The sequence below is a fragment of the Channa argus genome, chromosome 12 (assembly GCF_033026475.1).
Source record: "Channa argus isolate prfri chromosome 12, Channa argus male v1.0, whole genome shotgun sequence".
NCBI lineage: Eukaryota > Metazoa > Chordata > Actinopteri > Anabantiformes > Channidae > Channa > Channa argus.
Window position 1 is genome coordinate 13405205 of NC_090208.1, and position 18409 is coordinate 13423613.

Genomic DNA, 18409 nt, shown 5'->3' on the forward strand with positions numbered 1-18409 from the left:
CTTTTAAACGTTGTGACCCTATTTTAACGTTCTGCTGACAGTTTATAATGGATCTGAAATGAAGGTTTGTATAATGAATAATTTGGTGGCATACTGAATAAACTGACGAATCTGACGCTCCAGCAAAAACGTCACTCCAAAGATCATTGTATGACAAACATTGAACATTTATTGCATTTGCTTCTCAACTTAGCCAATGACGGATCAATTGTACATACAACTTCAGTACAGTAATCTCACAAGCACTTTCGCAAAAAGCTTCATCAAACAAGTTTCTCTAAGTATGGCTGAACTCACTGAACTCTATGAGAAACCGTGTGCCTCCACAGCAACACACTGAAGCTTTTTCTTCTACCTTGTTGAGGTCCACACCACCTTGTAGTCAGTTCCTCTGCTCCAGCTACACGTCTGCTCCCTTCAGTAGCTGAGCTGCTCTCTTGCCACAAACCCTTTTCCTTGACAACTGCACAACAAACTTAAAAGGTTAACTACAAAGGCAACTATCAAAGGCAAACTATCGAAGCTATCTAATAAACAGAAACATAGCACACACATTATAAAACAAAAACTAAAACTGAGGATGGCTCACACATACCTGGGCCCTAATTGTGCTCCAATATTAGAAACATTTAAAGTTGGAAACAATTACTAAATTACTTTGCACAAACACAAAACAAATTATTCAATAACCTACGAACATCATGACTATTCTTCTATGGTGTTCCTTCTTCGTTCTTCTGGTGCCAGAGGTTACCAGCACTTAACACACCGTATGAGATCAGTCTTTACCACTGTCTCACTCTTCCTGGAGAAGACAGACATTGGTTAGGTCCTTGTCTTGATACGAACCTGACGGACTAGACCTTGCTTATTCTTTATTGTGTGGATGATCCTGCCAATCACCCAGGAGTTACGAGGCGCTGACTCATCAACAATCAACAAAATGTCCCCAGGAAATAAATTGCGGTTTGCATGTATCCATTTTTCCAGAGACCTCTTGATTTTTTGCTCAGCACCAACAAAGTTTGTTCCATTATCTGAACGTATTTCTAAAACCTGACCTCTTCTTGCAATAAAGCGTCGAAGTGCATTAATGAATGAATCCATTGTCCATTGATGCTGCCACCTGTATGTGAACAGTTCTGTTACCCATAAATGTGGATATGACACCATACCATAACTCTACTATGTGGGAGGTCCGCCATCTGCTGCCGCCCAGTTGCTCATGTAATCTTCGACAGGTGCGACACCTGGATGAAATCTTTCTGATTGCTGAGATTGCATTTGGTATCCAGGATCTCTGAAGCAAGGTAGACAACGCATGGTTGCGACCACCATGGCCTACCTGTTCATGGATGTCCTCCAGTATAAGCTGAGATACCCGATGATCTTTAGCCAGACAGGCAGCGTGCTTGGATTCTTCAGGCATGGCAGCTCGGCTGAGCCCTCCGCCTACAAGAAGAATTTCATCCTGAATCATTGGATTAAGTCTATGTATGTGGCTGCTCCGTTTCACTGCTTCCTTTTTTAGTAGAGCTGAATTATTTCAACCTCTGCTTCCTAGAGCTCACCCAAAGTTAGGTTCTTCTTGTTAATTTATTTATTTTTTTCCTTTCGGCTTATCCCGTGAGTTCAGGGTCGCCACAGCGGATCATTGTCCGCATGTTGATTTGGCACAGTTTTTACGCCGGATGCCCTTCCTGACCCAACCCTCCCCAATTTCTACCGGGCTTGGACCGGCACTGCACTGCTGGGGAGGGGAATGGGCTGTTAGGGGTTCAGTGTCTTGCCCAGGGACACTTCGACATATAACCAAGGCCGGGGATCAAACCATTCACCCTATCGTGTTTTATAGTTCGGCATTTACCCTTGAAGGTGAATATCTTGGGTAATATTTCATAACAACTCCCTCTTCCTTCTGGACGATGTTAGAAGCATATCTTTCAACCTCAAAAGTCACACTATAGCCCGCTTTAAGCGTGTCCATGGTGAGTAGTACTCCACCAACCTTTGCATATTATCAGTGCTTTCTACGACTGTGACATTCACTGTCACAACCCAAGTCCCCAAGCATTCTCCATGGCCTTGAGACTTGGCTTTGCCTTTCATCTCTCCACGCTGTCTGGATCAACCGCTGGATAAACTTCTCCTTCCATCATCCACTGAGTAGTGTTTAGCCCGTGCACAGAAGGTTTCTTACTAATGTAGAGGCAATCTTTCTCGAAAATGACGAATCTAACGCTCCAGCAAAAACTTCACTCCAGAGATCGTGGTATGACGAACACTGAACATTTATTGTGTTTGCTTCTCAACTTAGCCGATGATCTCACAAGCACATTCGCAAACAGTTTCATCAAACAAGTTTCTCAAAGTATGGCTGAACTCACTGAACTCTATGAGAAACCGTGTGATTCCACAGCTACACACTGAAGCTTTTTCTTCTACCTTGTTGAGGTCCACACCACCTTGTAGTCAGTTCCTCTGCTCCAGCTACCGTCACGTCTGCTCCCTTCAGTAGCTGAGCTGCTCTCTTGCCACAAACCCTTTTCCTTGACAACTGCACAACAAACTTAAAAAGTAAACTACAAAGGCAACTATCAAAGGCAAACTGTCAAAGTTATATAGTACACAGAAACATAACACAATACAGTACAGTTCCCAATACACACTACATACTACATACATAAAACCAAAACTGAGGAAACCCTTGGTTAGCTCATACAAATGGTGACCACTGATTTGCTGTAGTGCATGTGGCAATAAAACATAACAGGTCGTGCATTAAACATTACTTATGTGCCCTATATGATGTACAGTTACGAGTTTTCTTTTTTTAAAATTGGAATTGCTGTAAGAGTCTGCATGATGGAGCTTTATTTGGGCCAACTTCTGTCCTAGTTGGAACCGTCCAATAATGGGCAGTTTGCATGAAGATCAAGAAAGAATTGCTTATTACGTTTTTGTCAGTTCACCTGTTAGTTACAGTAGTAGTTGTATTTAGTGTAGTGTAATTTATAACAAAGCATCATCTCCCAAATTCTTTCCAAGTGTGTTAAACACTTAATTTAAGCTGTTGTAATTGTATTACATTACTTAGCTTAATATTTCTAATATTTCTTATTTTTATAAAAGAAAAATAAGACCATATAGAGAATAAAAAAACAGTTACCCCTTAATTGTTTTGTCAGTTCACACGCAAATGTGTTTTCTGTTTTGAAGTTTTATTCATAACAAAGCATCATATTTCATCTGTGTGTTTTATATATAAAATTCTTAATGTGTCCAGTAGCTTAAGTTTTTAAATAAGTGTAGTGAAGGTAAATTGTCCCTTCAGCCGAACTGGGCATGCGGACACTCTACCTGTGTTTCACCAATGCGCACTGTGGTGAAGTCGGACAATTAAAAAATAACAACAGCCGGTTTCACATCACTTTAAAGGAGCCAATTCGTTGAATGTGCGCCTACATCCGGTGTAGTCGATAGGAAAGGGCGATGTCCCTCTTGAGTCCTCTGTGTCTTTGATGCATCCTGTCCTGAGCGGAAGTGTTCTGCTCGATCCAAGGGTTGGATTTCGTCTGCATCTCATTCCCACACCATCACCTCCGGCCGGGCTCCACCTCCTCGAGATGTTTACATGCTCCGTCAGGTTGGTCTTTTAGTGTAGCGGACATGCGCGATGAGTGACGAAGCAACGGGAGCTGGAAATGTAGCATTTGGCACGGATCTTTATGTCTGATGGTCATGTTTTGTTTTAGGTCTGCGCCATCGACGTGAACGACTTCCTGGACACCGGATTAAGTTACTACTGCTGGCGGCGAATTATTCTCTTGACACACAGTCTGGTTCGGCCGTCCTTTTTCCAATTAAGAGACCTAATCAAGATCCAGCAGGTATGACATTGTGCTTGTTAAAACACCTTGTGGTTATGTTGAAATGTGCAGCTAACTACGCATAACCACACGTCCTTTGTTGCTTATGGTAGCTGCTTTCTGACAAACCAAATCTGTTCACACTGCGTGCAGACAACAATAGAAACGACTCATGGTGTGAGATTGCAATGTGGCTATTTTTTTTTTTTTTAGAGCACAGTAAAATGTCAGAACATTATTACACAATGGGGGAAACTCCTTATAGCAGCGCTGACCTAAATATCTCCACCGTGTTGTACTACGCTGTAGTCAACAGCGTGGATTTGGTGGGTTTATATTTCTCACACCACAACGCATAGTTTTTGGATTTGAGCACTGTAAAGTATTGGTGAGTGAAGCATTAACTGGATGCCCAGCCCCCCCCCCCCCCCCCCCCCCCCCCACTGCCTCAGCATGTTTGGGCGGATCATGCCCTCTTGTCCACTGAAGCCTGACTGGACTTTTCCGGACAGACTCCCAGTGGGAAAGAATTTGCCTGTTGTTTTGACAGCCCTAATTCTTTTTTTTTTTCTGCTGACAGTCTTAAGATGTTGGGGTTTCACTGAATACACAATAAAATAGTAGAATGTGGTATTATTTAAGTACTTAACATAGTACACTTGTTTACATTTTAAGGTACATTAAAAGGCAACTTAACCAAATTTCAACTTGCTTTCTATACATTAGGGTGTAAATGTACATTTATGATTTTCAACTTCCTTCTGACTTCCCTATATTAAAATATCTCTCTACTTCTAGCTGAAACGGTTCTATGGATGACCCTGAGGAGTTTTTCATTATAAGTAGTTTAATGATGTCATCTGGAGGAGCTCTGGAAAAGTAGGTTGACTATGATTACAACCTCCATAGTATGAGCAAAAAGTTGACCTGATCTAAACAGAAGGTTCCTCCAAGTGATGTCATCTAGAGGCATTTTTCAGCTAGAAAAAGAGGGATATGTCAATAAAGGGATGGTTCTTTCAGTTACTGACGGAAGTTTAGTGGCTTGCATTTACATGTTTTTTCCATTAATTGTATGAGCAAGGAATGTGTAATAGTTCATTTCTATTTCAGTGTCATGCCAGACATTCAAAAATGTTTTTCTTACATTAATTACATGTCAGCACAGCAATAATCTGTAATTGTATATCTTTATAAGTATACAATTTATTGGTGTATTGGTTTATTGGTTGAACATTTGAGTTTTGTAAAGTTCTATTCAAAAATATTCCTTTTATAGTATTTGGTTTTAGCGCAACGAAATGTTCGTGTCAAAAATTGGTCCCACACAAACACAAAAGTACATTGAATGGTACAGTATAACGTGATATATTCTGACTACACATATATTACACTACAAGAAAAAACATTTTTAAAAATATATTTGTGTGTCTGCATATAATTTCAAATAAGTATTGCCACAGTATTAAAAAGATATTGTCCATAAATATGGTCCAAAAGTAAGTTAGCATTATGGCAAACTGACAAAGTTGGTAATTTTACATACAACCAAATATGTGTCAGCTTAACTCCATGAGTCACTTTTCAGCTGAATTACTTTGTTTTTCCTCCGCAGACATGTCTTTCAGGCGAGGTGTGGTGAGGCAGAGCAAATTCCGCCACGTTTTTGCTCAAGCGTGGAAAGCCGAGCACTGCATCGATGACATCAGAGTGTCTCGCGTGACGTGGGACAGTCCGCTCTGTGCGGTCAACCCAAAATTCATCGCCATCATCATTGAAGCAGGCGGCGGAGGAGCCTTCCTCGTTGTTCCGATCACCAAGGTTTGTCCATTTCTGCGCCACATACACAGTAGATCGGCTTCTTTTTTTTTGAGCCAGCTGTAACGATTTGATGGTTTCCGTTTCCCCCACAGAGCGGCAGAATCGATCAGTCCTGTCCCACAGTGTGTGGCCATGCAGCACCGGTGTTGGATATTCAGTGGTCTCCTCATGATGACAGTATCATTGCAAGTGCTTCAGAGGACTGCACAGTAAAGGCGGGTTAACAGTTCTAAGGCTTACCAGCGTGGGTTTGTGACACTTTAACTATTATCTATATCACCCACTGGCATTTGTGACATTGGTTAGCCTACCACAGCTGACAGGAACAAGTTGTTGTTGGTTTAAGCATCTGTATATTGTTTGTGAAAAATACGATTCATTTGGAAAATGACTAATGTTATTATTTAAGGTGCTCTTGAAGGGAAATCTTCGACTAAGCTGCAGGGTCAGCAGCTCAATCCAATCCCTTCAGTCCACATGCCAGTGTGTCTTTGGGCAACACTAATTTGCGTGTGTGTTCCTCATTCGTAAGTTGCTTTGGAGAAAGACGTCTGCCAAATGATTAAATTCAAAGACCGAAAACAAAAAACAAGCACTTGTGGAGAGACCAAGGAGAAAAGTTATTTAGTTGGGTTGTGCTTCAAATTGCTCACTCATGGGGTCTTTATAAAAGCAGAGATTAGCGGAGAAGAACACTTTCGTTACTCTGACCAAGAATACAGCTTGTACAAAGGGATCTGAGATGTAGATCCAGCTACGGTGCATTACCAACTGTCTTCTGTTGAATGTAGGTGTGGCAAATCCCAGATGAGGGCCTAACAAGTCCAATGACAGAGGCCATTGTGACCCTTGAGGGCCACAGCAAACGAGTTGGAATCCTGAGTTGGCACCCGACTGCCTACAACATCCTCCTAACTGCCGGTAAGATCATTTTTTACATCATGGTACCACATTTTGGGAAATTTTAACGCAAAACCACACGACTGTTTGAATTATGACTGAAATCCCTTGTCATTCAACAACACTGCTCTGGTTCAGATGCTGTTTTACATACATTTCCATAAAAACGTTGGGTTAAAAAGACATGTTGTGACAGACCATGTGAACAAAACACGTTATACTTGAGTTTGTTTTTTTTTTTTTTATAACAAATACAATTTTCCATTGTTACATTCCAGGAACCTTTTTGTTTTTTATAAAATTTTACCAACCAAAAAACCAAAGCTCCAGCAATAATAAATGTGTGTTACCTGTGTGCTACAAATCATAACATTAAAAATTATGTACTCTCATTTATAATAGGGGAAGGAGAGTTGCAGACAGATCTTATCTTACTGTGTTGGTGCTGAATGACAGTTCAGATACTACTACATTATACAAGCAAGGAATCGGATTACTCTCCTTAGCAATTCATAGCATGCAGCACGAGGTTAAAGTACAATGTGATTAACCTGAAAAATAATTACAACTGCATGAGATTTAGTTTAGTTTGAAGACTTATTCACCAGATTATCTTGTGTACCCTAAACACTCAAAAGCCTTTTAGTGACAACTTCGGATAATTCTTTCTTCTGTTTGCTATTGCAAGCATTAACTAGGCACCACTTTGCTGTTGGACTGTAATTACAATTTTACAGTTTACAGAACAAGCATAACAAAGAAATGTAGAAATGTAACGTAGGTTGTAATTCATATCAAGCCTGAAACAGATTCAGTGGATGATAATGTTGCTTACATAAACAAGACAAAACAATATTAAAGCCTCTATAAAAGTTGACATATCAGACATTTTCTTTCTGGTATTAAATGGCTATGACGGACCAAGAAATAATCCCAGATAAATTTTGCAAAATTTCAACTTTAGTTCTTGTTTATCAAGAGTTAATACGTTCACACAAACTAGTCTTTTTATGGATTGTGTGGGTGTGGTTTGGTCAGATTTGATTGTTAGAGTCCTGGCAATGTAAGCAAATGATCCTCGAACTGTCATCAGATTTGTTGTATTATAAATGTTGCTAAATTCTGACAAGTGCACAGAAATATAAGATTTTATTAGCAGGACAAACACACAAAAATACATGTCTCTTATTTAAAATAACTGAACTATGTGTGTGTGCCATGTCCAAACATGATACGCCTGTCACATGTCCAAACATGTACATACATTGATTCATTCTTGCAGTATTGCAATCCTACTTTTAAATCTGTACTCTGGGTTCACGTTGTTCTGTCCCACCTCAAAAAAATTATATTTTCCTTTATGTCTCTGTTTGCTGCTTTTTAAGTAATTTAGAGAAGATTCGTTGTCTCTTCATATATTTTCTACAACGTATTTTATAGTTATTCTGTTGCTTTCATAATGGTCTTATAGTCTTGCTCCACAGTGTAAATCAGACAGACTGATTTATTTATTTAAACCCAGTTTATCATTCCGTTCACAAGGCAGCAGTTTCCTTATGTTTCTGCATTTAGTATTTATGCACTTACTGGCCCACATTGCATGCCTTCTTTAATCTGTTTTATAAAGCATTTTTTTGAATAAGATTATTGTACCTTTATAATTGATGATCTTATAAAGTGTAGGTGGTGATTAATAAAACAACAGTTTGAAACTGGTGACATATAAAATATTATTACCTTTGAGCAGTATATGGTATTTTAAGTTGGAAGTATGTTCAAAGTATGTAAAATTTGTTTTAGACATAGATTTATTCACTAATTAGTGGGTATTAGTAATTTAACAAAAGTACAAGATAAAAATTGGGTCAAAGACCAGTCAGACATCACCGTACCCATTCTCTTCCTGACCACAGATTTCTGTAAGAGCTGTCTTCTCTGCACAACACGTTGTTTGTAGTGTAATAATGCAGAGTGAAACCCCTCAGTGACGGAGAAGGAGGTGGCTGATTGATGCTTGAGTAAAGCTGCACCAGCGGTACTTGTGTACGTTCAGCTGCTGTAGAAAGTAGAAGCACCGCCGGGCCTTCTTGATGGTCATTAGTGGCTAATATCAGGTCCTGCTGGATAGTGGTTTCCATACATATCTCTTATTACTCACACCAGCATCTGTAGTCACCAAGTTTGTGTTTCTGTGGGGTGAAGCTACTGTCACTACTCAGTGGTGGTGTTTAATTTTAAAGGTGACATACATAAAAAAGTGGTACCATACAGAGCTACAGTGAACAAAAAGTTACAAAAGGTTCAAATGCATATGGAACTGACTATTTATGTATATCTTTAAATCTATATGTTGTTATTTGCCTTTCAGTTTAGCTGTGTTATGTTGAAAACACCCTTTAACTGCTTTGTATCTAATGCTGCAGTAAAAATAGTGAACTTTTCTGTGTTGTCTCTGTCTTCAGGCTGTGATAACGTCATTTGTGTGTGGAACGTGGGCACAGGAGAGCTTGTATATCAGCTGACTGATGCCCACCCAGATCTAATATACAGTGTCAGCTGGAATAAAGACGGCAGTGCCATCTGTACCGTCTGCAAGGACAAGGCACTACGTGTCATCGACCCACGCAGAGGCACCATCCTCAAGGTAATTTCACATTTTACTGACAGTAAATTAATCCTGTTGCAGTCTTTACATATTGCCATCATTTAGCATCCACTTTAGTTCTTAATTGGTCTTTTGTTGTTCCTCTAGGTGAGAGAAAGGGTCCATGATGGTACCAGATCAATGAGAGCTGTGTTCCTTTCTGATGGGAAGATCCTAACAACAGGCTTCAGCCGTATGAGTGAGAGACAGCTGGCATTGTGGGATACAGTAAGATTAATCTTGTTATAGTTGTTGTTGCTGTTGTTTACCTTGTGGACAAGCTTAGTGGAATGTAACTAAGTGCATTTACTCATGTACTCTATATAATAATTTTGGTCTAATCAGGAAAATGTACTTAATTTATTAAATATACGTTATTGCACACATTATACATTGGTAATTATTACTGCTGCGATAATACAATGCTAGAATGTACAGTTAAGTGCAAAAGTTTGTTTCCCCCTTATGTTAAAATATTGAAAAGATGAAAACAAAGCTGTTGTTTTTTTAAATGAACATAAACACTATATTTAGTTAATATTTAGCTGTTATAATTTTCCATGATTAGAAATGAATTAAAAAATAACTTAATTCATTAAGGTGGTACAAACTTCTGCACCAATATAATTTTATTCTTTTACTACAACTTTTATTTATCCACTTCTTAGCCATTTTTGTTACTTCTGCTTTATAAAAGAACATTTGTACCCGTTGAATATGAATTGTAGTTATGTTTGCATCATCTTATATGCCATTTCAGTATAAGGATAAATATTTTATTTGGTTTGTTTCACAGAATGATCTGTCTGAGCCAATGGCAGTGCAGGAGATGGATACAAGTAATGGTGTTCTTTTACCATTTTATGACCCGGACACAAACATGATCTACCTGTTTGGAAAGGTATTACCATTGTATGACAATAAATATTTGAATAAATATTAAACTGGTTATTTTTAGCATCATTTTATTTTAAATGTGTTTTTCATCCTTCTAATTAATATATCTACTGGTTTTCAGGGAGACTGCACGATCCGATATTTTGAGGTGACGGACGAATCCCCTTATGTTCACTTCCTCAGCTTGTATAGCAGCAAAGAGCCTCAGAGAGGGGCAGGCTTCCTGAGCAAAAGAGGAGTGGATGTCAATAAGTGTGAAATTGCCAGGTAAGACAAGTATCTTCAGTCTTTTTTTTTCCCCTCTTGATTATTGATTTCTGATTTCTATTAATTCGCAACTGAAAATAGTCTCCACTATATGCACAAATACTTCTGTTTGAATATTGGCTAACGATTACAGCGGGCTGTTGGTTAGGCAGTTAATAAACTATACTTTTTTAGTAAATTCCTGTTCATTTGTAGGTTTTACAAACTCCATGAAAGGAAGGTGGAGCCCATCTCTATGACTGTACCACGAAAGGTAGCCAAATCTTTAAATGCATAAATAATCATTAACAAAACAAACAACAAATTTGTTTATGTGACCCTAACTTAAATTTGCAAGCCCTCCTGGTACCCAGAACATAAATGATTAATAAAAGGTTTTCACGTCATTTCCATCATGCCTTTCCAGTCAGATCTGTTTCAGGGAGACCTCTACCCAGATACAGCTGGCTTAGAGCCAGCTCTCCTAGCTGACGAATGGATCGCTGGGCAGGATGCACCACCACTGTTGGTCTCCCTGAGCGGCGGGTACACTGCTCCCCCATCCAAACACAGAGACACCCTCAGGAGCAAGCCCAAGTTGGTCTCACAGGATTCTGGGACTGGGTCTGCCCCCCCTTCAGCTGCCAACGCAACAGCTCCCCCACCAACTCATACCTCTGCTTCCAAGGACGCAGAAGAAGAGATGCCACTACCCCGAGCAGCCACGAGAGAGACGGATGGAAATACTGAGAGGCCAAAGAAAGAGGTCAGTTGACAAAATGAAAACCGCTGACCTCACTAACGTTTTCATGCTCAGAGGTGATTTTTCACTTGCTGTTTCTCTCCTTTCTCTCAGGACGACTTGCTAAATGAGTTGTTAACAGAAATGAAAGCCTTGCGCGCTGTCGTGCTCGCTCAGAGCCAGAGAATTGAAATACTGGAAAGGCAGCTGGCTCGGATTGAAGATGGAGATGTATGAGGACACAGGAGATTCACTACATTAAGAGGGCGTTTTTGCTAAATCCATAGACCATAGCCTTACCCGAGTCAGCAGTACCTTAAGCTGTGGAAAATGTAGTCTAGAGTAACAGCTAACTGTAAATCAAAGTGGCTTACCACCAGGTCAACTATTGTGTAATTTTGAAAATCCAGACAAGTGTGTTTCTGTGATTGTTTTCTAGGGTGTGCTTGAGAAGGGGGGTGTCATCTGTGTAGAGAAACATAACACTGCGAGAACGTTTTTTTGTGTGTGAAAGGAGGTAATGTAGCAGCTATTTCATGGGGAATATGGTGCAGCTTTGAGCATTGCAAAATCTATAGTCCAGCCATATAAAGGGCTTTGAATGAGTTGCTTACACTAATGCGTAAAGTACTATTAGCATTATATGAAAGTTAATAAAGGTTGACGCACTATAGCAAAGTGATTAAGTACCTCTATTATACTTTTTTTTTTTTTTTTTCTGAAGCACTCATACATTTACCATTAGGGCTATTTTAATCAGGTAGTAAAAGCTGCTAAACTGTGATGTCACATCAGAGTTGCTAACCCATTGTGTAACTTTTTTAATCACTTTATTGTAGAAAAGTAAAAAAAACAGAGAAGGGTAAATCTTCTGGTACAGAGTTTATGTTCTTGACAGTGAAAACTTTGTGAATGACAGCTGATGAAAGTAGCTAAGTATTTGTGTGTATCGTGATTCAGTGTAGTATTTGCTGTCAACGAAAATGCAAATCTTGTGATTAAGTACCTGATGTTGTCAGGCGTGAACATTGGCTTTGTAAAGGTTCTTGTACGGTCATGAGGCAAGATATTTGTCCAATCATAAGTAAGCTTTTACACGTTCAGCTAAGCATTTTGTGTTTCAGAACTACTGTATAAGTGAGTTGTGCTATATACAGCACATAAAAAAACTTAATTTGTTGTTTCACTACAACTTTCTAGATATATTTAAATGAGCAGTTCAACTTTTTGTTGCTGCCATGAGGAAGAGGAAGTTTCAAAGAAAAGTAAAACATTTTCTACAGTTTGCATTTGCACTTGTATTGGTGTTAACACATGTCTCCTTTGTTTTTGTTTTTGTTTTTTATTACATATAAATGCGTTATTCAAGCAACTTATCTGTTACATGCCATTCATTCAATAATTGTGTAATAATGATTCTAATCCCTTAGTCACTTAGGGAATTTAAATTTCTTGACACTAACTGTAAAACCAGTAGCAGCTTCAATGAGACTACATTGTGAAAAATCATTAAACATTCATTCCTCCTTTGTACTAATGCAAAAGCATTTTATTTTTCTCCAAAAAATGTTCTGCTTATGGTCATGTATTTTTTGTCTTTTTATAGGTAAAGTTTAAATAGGGTACCTGTTGAGTGTGTTAACTATGTGCAAACCAACTGATTCAACCAAATAGACTCACAAAACTCACTGCCTTAAAGCCTTAATGCAACGCCCTTGAAATTTCTCACATTTTATAACAGCATTTCTGATGTGTGTTGTTAGATAATTAGTCTTTCTTTATAAATGTTCAGAAGACATTGCACACATAAACTTATGGCCTGTTAAAGTCAAAAAAACTACAGTAAAAGTGGAGGTGTCTAGAGTTCAAACAGAACAGAAAGACACAAGTGTTATACTTTCAGTTTAGCACAGCAGTACCTGAGTGGTCTAGTAATGAGTAAGTCTGAGCAAGCAAACAGGAATTAAAAAAAGAGGGCCGCTTAATGACAGAGTTGCAGAGCTGATTTGCTGCAGTCGAGCATTGGACTTTGAAAATCTGCCATGCCTGGAAGTCTGGCAGCAGGAGATCAGCTTCAGATTAGAAGTGGAACATTACAACAGACGGGAGCTCGCAAAAAGACTGGAAGCAAGCTAATAGGATAACACTGATTAAACAAAACTGAAATCAGCCGATTGTGCAAAACACCACATCTGACTGTAGGTACACAGGGCACGAACAACCAAAAATGTGGCTGTTGGCAGTGTCATGAATGATGGTGCTATTGTGCTTCTGTACGTTGCCAAGTTAGAAAAGGATAGACGTGTAGTTGTTTTAGTGATAACATTGTCCTTTCTAACTAATCATTTAAATCAGCAAAAGGAAACTTTCCTGTAGTGTTAAACAAGTTGCTTCAGACAAAACCCTGAACTCAAATCAGTAAATCTGGGCACCACCGCAGATAACTCATCCAGCTACAGGTTATCCAAGCCTACAACACCAGAGCTAAACTTGTTTAGATAGACACGAACAATAAGCTTTGTTTGTGCTTAATTGACTTTATAAACAGAAATTAGCCACTAAGAAACTACAAGTTATAATATATTTTGTTTAATTATACAAAATTTTAAAGCATGAGAAAATGCAAATCACCAAGTTACTAGATGCAAATTAAGCACACAAGGTAAACCGAAAGAAAAAGCTCGTTCAACAAATTCTTAAAAGTCAAAACAAAATAAAATTAGTTTCTCTTTTGGTCTTAAAATTTTGAAATGTCTGAAACCTGTTATCCTTGATGTGTAAATGTAAAACTTCCATCATTGCACACCAAACAGTGGCATTTATGTCCTTTATTATAAAATACAGTATGTTAACTGTACAGATTTAGGTGGCTGTATCGACTGTGGCTGTCTGGCCACTGAAGCAAAAACAGGATGTGGCACATCTGTTTTAAACTAGAAAGGTATGTGCAGCTTTTGAACTTGATATGTTCTTTTGATAGGTTTAAATCTTCCACATGTATAGTAAACGTTTCATAAAAATCTGTAAAAAAATCTGGTTCACTCATGATGGCATGATACTTTAACTCTACTTTTTTCAGTGTGCTTGTCAAAAATAAACAAATTCATCAGGAAAATCTGTGTTATATTTTTTAAAGCTGCAGTAGATTATCTGACAACACCTGGCACCAGTAACCTATTGTGACAGAAATGACTATAAGTTTGAAATGTCTCAGAGGAAACTATGTCATGTGTACTTCCAGTTTGTTTAAGGCAGTAAAGTGTATGTCTTTGAAATGAGAACAAAATATAATAGTGTATAAGATATACACTATTATATTATTACTATATTTTCTCAATCTAAATGATTGCAAATTTTCTTTCTGCACTTTCCACCACACCCTGCTTGATTTTGTCTTTAAGCTTTCTTCTCAGCCCCCCCCCCACCTTCAGCTAGCTTTCTTCACATTTAATGCATCCACCCCTCTCTCATTTTCACTCCTGTTTTCACACACACACTCACACACAGAAAATTGTCCTAAACGTCACAGGTCGGTCTCCCGCCAGTGTTTGTGTGCTTGTACTGTTCTGTTCTACAAATTCTATCTCCTCCTCACAATTTTGGTAAGTCCTTTTTCATAATTTGAATTTTTTTTTGCAGGTTTCTATCTCCTTTCTCTATGCAGTAAATATATCTCCATATGTATCTTAATATTTCTGACTTACCATACATTTGAAATAACTTAATTATCCTGAACATCAGTTCACATACACATGCATTACACTTTAACTGAACGTGAACTTGGTTTCTTCTCGCAAATCTACAAGTTAATGTTGCACTAGTTAATGTCTGATCTTACTATGATCAACCATAACTAAAAAAGGTTTCCACCCACAGCAAACTGAGCTATGCTGCTCAATTATCTTTTCAACAGGAAACCAGCAACACTGCGGGCGGTCTGCTAGCTTCCTGCCTTACAGTCAACGAAGACACAGTATTATAGTCAAACAACTACCTGTCACATCTGCAGCATACGTATGTATATTACAATTTTATGTAGATTATAGTGTTTTATATGATTACCATTTAATACAACGTTAAGGGGAGCTGGAACCAAGATGCATGTTGTTTACTAATTTATCTTTTTTTAGGTCCTGTGGAAATCCACCAATGGATCATCTGATGAAAACTTCACAAGTGCTTTAAATGTTCAAGTCTGTGAAATTCTGCCTGTAACACATCAGTGGGCCTTTTCTACTCAAAAGAGAAATTTTCTAAGGAGGTACGGTGCATTTTTAAATCTATGTGTAAATGTGTCTCAGGGTTTTAAAATTAGCATTTTGTTAGCACTGTGAGGACTTCTGGTACTGCTGGAGGTAGTAGTGGATTCAGGTTTGGTTCGAGCTGCATTGTGTTTAGTATCTCTGTTTCACTTTCAAATGTTGGAGAGCAGCCTTCTACCCAAAGCATGTTTCTTTCATACACCCACAGCATTGTTGTACAAACCACACCCATTTCTTATCCTCATTTTGGCAACAAATCATTCTAAACCAGTTCATATTTTTTAAAGTCTGCACTATTAAAGAAAAATTGTTTAAGCTTTTAGGAAATGCACTTGTTCTGCGGTGTACACATGAGAGTTCGATAAAATATACTTTCCTCTCATGTTGCTGTGCTGAATATGCCGCTGTGGTCACTAAGCTTAGCACAAAGACTGAATAAAATAGTGAGAAGTTAGATTGGTTCAGCTTGAAGGCAACATAATCTGCCTACAAATCATTGTGACATATTCATACATTCTACATCTCCTGTGCTTAATCTGTATAAAAGAATTGAAAAATAACAATTTGCAATTTGAGTTCATGTGCAGACGTTTTTTTAGCCGGAAGCCTGCAACCAGAGCCAGGAGATGCTATTTTCCACAGCTTTACATATCATTATGTAAAGCTTAGTTGATCAGCTGTTGACTCCAGCTGCATATGTACCGTACAGATGTGCAATAGTATGTATTTTCTCATTTTACTCTTAGCATGAAAGTAAATAAATTTTTAATTTGTGAAATCATACCTCAAACCGACACTCCCACTAACTAGAGACACATTAAAACGAGATTAATAAATCTCATTATCCATTGAATGACATCATTTTTTCTCTCTTCACTACAGGCATGATGAGCTCCAATGGGGTTACATATGAAACATCATTAACGACTGTGCTGATCCTTTTCTTCTGCCTAGTAGGACTCATCCTATTGCTGATCTTCTTGTACAAGAAGTTGAACAAGGAGGCTCATGGGAAATATACTGTCCGGCGCATAGTGTTTGGGGAAGGAGGGCTCAGGGACCGGGTGAGAGGGGCCGTCCTGGCTTTGGGGACTTGCCTAGGAGTCCAGCTATGGCCTAGAAGTGAAACAGATGAGGATGGAGACGAAATGCAGGAAGTCCAAGATGAGGAGGGACAGGTGGAGGAGGGTGGTAGCCAAGACAGTGACAGTGAGGGGGGCGACCAGGAGGAGGATGATAATGAGGAGGAGGGTAAGAGCAAGGGAAAAGAAGAAGACACCACTGATGATGACTCATGTTCTGAGTGTTCCCAAACAGAGGAGCAAGCAAAACTAACTGATCAGCCAGAGACAAAGGGAGAGACGGGGGAGAAAGGGGAGGAAAAGGTGGAGAAAGTGGGAGAAGACGAAGGTAAATGTGAGACGAGTGGGGGAGGTGGGTTGTTGATAGACCTGAAGCAGTTCTCTGGAAGTGCCATCTGGTCTGAAGAAGAGGGGGTTAAGGGTAAGGATGGAGAGGTGACATCTCTGTGAGAACAGAAGAAAACTTCTGAAAATCTTCTGTCAGGAATTAAGTTTTAGTGGAGAAACACCAAATCCAGTTTTTTATAAAAGTTTACTTATAAATACATGAACCAACATATGTATGTTTTTAATTACAAAAAGGAAGCTCTGAAGGTTGTGCGCAGCTATTGTACGCTGGACTTTGAATGTTTGTGTAAGATTTTACCTTTCATAATATAAAACTGATTCATTGATGAAATGTCTGTTTTAATGTGTTAGCGTGTTTTATACTGTAAAATGTGGACAGGAGCATGTTTGTTGTTTTTTTTGTAGTTTGCATTATAAATAAGACTTTAGAGTTTGCTTATAGTTCATAATGTAGTGTTGAAACATGTGTAATGATTAAAGTGCTCACTAAATTTTCATGAAGACCAATTGATCATTTCAGTAATTCTTAAGCAAAAACACGAGAGCTTTTCCATAGCAAAGTGATGTGTTACTGCCTTGTATGGGTTGTGTATAGACATTTGTTATGGACATTTTTTCACAATTTCCAAATATAATGTAAAGAATAGATTTTAAAAAAGCAATTGGCAGTTTGGACAAATTTGAGTGATTTAGTTTATTTCATGTGACTGGGACAGAAACTGATAATATCCTCTCTACAGATCAAGTTAACACCAAAGAGATGTTTTGACAATTTTCATTAAAGTTTGTTTAATTTATTTAAATACTATTCATCTTAGGTGCTCATGATAAAAAGGTACTGGAAATGATCAAGTGACCAATGAAATACAACTGTATTTAGTTACTATGATACAAACTATAACAACTGAATTTAAAACCAGTCTTTCCGTCAGTTTAAGTGATTTCAAACCTGTTTCTTGCAGCTCTGCATAAATATTACAACCGTTACAATTACGTCATAGAATCAAAATTTTACAAGTGTACGGGCAAATGTACAAGAAGCATCAAATATATAGGTGCACGTTGTGCAGAGAAAGGTTATCCCCTTTCAGAGTGTTATTTCATTATGTGTATTATGAAATACTGCTAGTTTCATTGATTTGTGTCCATGTATTTAAAATGATTTAAAACAATTTAAGACTAAAATGGAGAATCGACAACAGGAAAACAATAACTATAAGCAGACCTCAAAACTCTTAAACGATATTTTTATTTGTGTTGCTACGTGGGCTTTTTGTTTGTTTTCATTTCTGTTGTAAACTGCAACTACGAATTAAATAACCGTAAAAAGCCACTCGTCTTTTTCCACACTGTTGCTTCCTCTTCCGATAAAAGTATAAAGATATAACCAAACTCAAAACAAGAAGTGGACTTTTCAAAATATATTGTGTGACTACCGGCAGCCAATGGGGATGTAGCTCAGTGGTAGAGCGCATGCTTCGCATGTATGAGGCCCCGGGTTCAATCCCCGGCATCTCCACGCTTTCTTAATAATTATTATATTTTTGGTTATAACAAACAAGCAGCGATGAATGTGTAAACGTGTAAATTAAGACCAA

General features: G+C 38.3%; 2 protein-coding genes and 1 non-coding gene across 3 annotated transcripts; all 3 read left to right on the forward strand.

Annotated features, from left to right (window-relative positions):
- Positions 1-3499: 3499 nt before the first annotated feature.
- Positions 3500-12652, forward strand: coro1b (coronin, actin binding protein, 1B). The gene is made up of 12 exons (XM_067523739.1): positions 3500-3646; positions 3756-3890; positions 5485-5690; positions 5783-5905; positions 6482-6611; positions 9053-9234; positions 9343-9462; positions 10031-10135; positions 10253-10398; positions 10594-10651; positions 10805-11143; positions 11234-12652. Exons 3-12 carry the CDS (start codon positions 5487-5489, stop codon positions 11354-11356), a joined length of 1530 nt encoding a protein of 509 aa, XP_067379840.1. The 5' UTR covers positions 3500-3646; positions 3756-3890; positions 5485-5486; the 3' UTR covers positions 11357-12652.
- Positions 12653-14566: 1914 nt separating this feature from the next.
- Positions 14567-18144, forward strand: si:ch211-119e14.1 (protein tyrosine phosphatase receptor type C-associated protein). The gene is made up of 4 exons (XM_067523740.1): positions 14567-14721; positions 15033-15133; positions 15250-15380; positions 16264-18144. The coding sequence occupies exon 4, from the start codon at positions 16266-16268 to the stop codon at positions 16911-16913; it is 648 nt and encodes a 215-aa protein (XP_067379841.1). The 5' UTR covers positions 14567-14721; positions 15033-15133; positions 15250-15380; positions 16264-16265; the 3' UTR covers positions 16914-18144.
- A 114-nt stretch (positions 18145-18258) lies between these two features.
- trnaa-cgc (transfer RNA alanine (anticodon CGC)) lies at positions 18259-18330 on the forward strand. Its single transcript has one exon. It is a non-coding gene; the product is annotated as a tRNA-Ala (tRNA).
- Positions 18331-18409: the final 79 nt, after the last annotated feature.

Bases quoted from the DNA above. Each gene is read 5' to 3' on its own strand.
- coro1b (XM_067523739.1), top strand. From the start codon at position 5,487: ATGTCTTTCAGGCGAGGTGTGGTGAGGCAGAGCAAATTCCGCCACGTT. The intron at 6,612-9,052 runs GTAAGATCATTT...CTCTGTCTTCAG, and splicing joins CAACATCCTCCTAACTGCCG to GCTGTGATAACGTCATTTGT. The intron at 10,652-10,804 runs GTAGCCAAATCT...ATGCCTTTCCAG, and splicing joins CTATGACTGTACCACGAAAG to TCAGATCTGTTTCAGGGAGA.
- si:ch211-119e14.1 (XM_067523740.1), top strand. From the start codon at position 16,266: ATGATGAGCTCCAATGGGGTTACATATGAAACATCATTAACGACTGTG.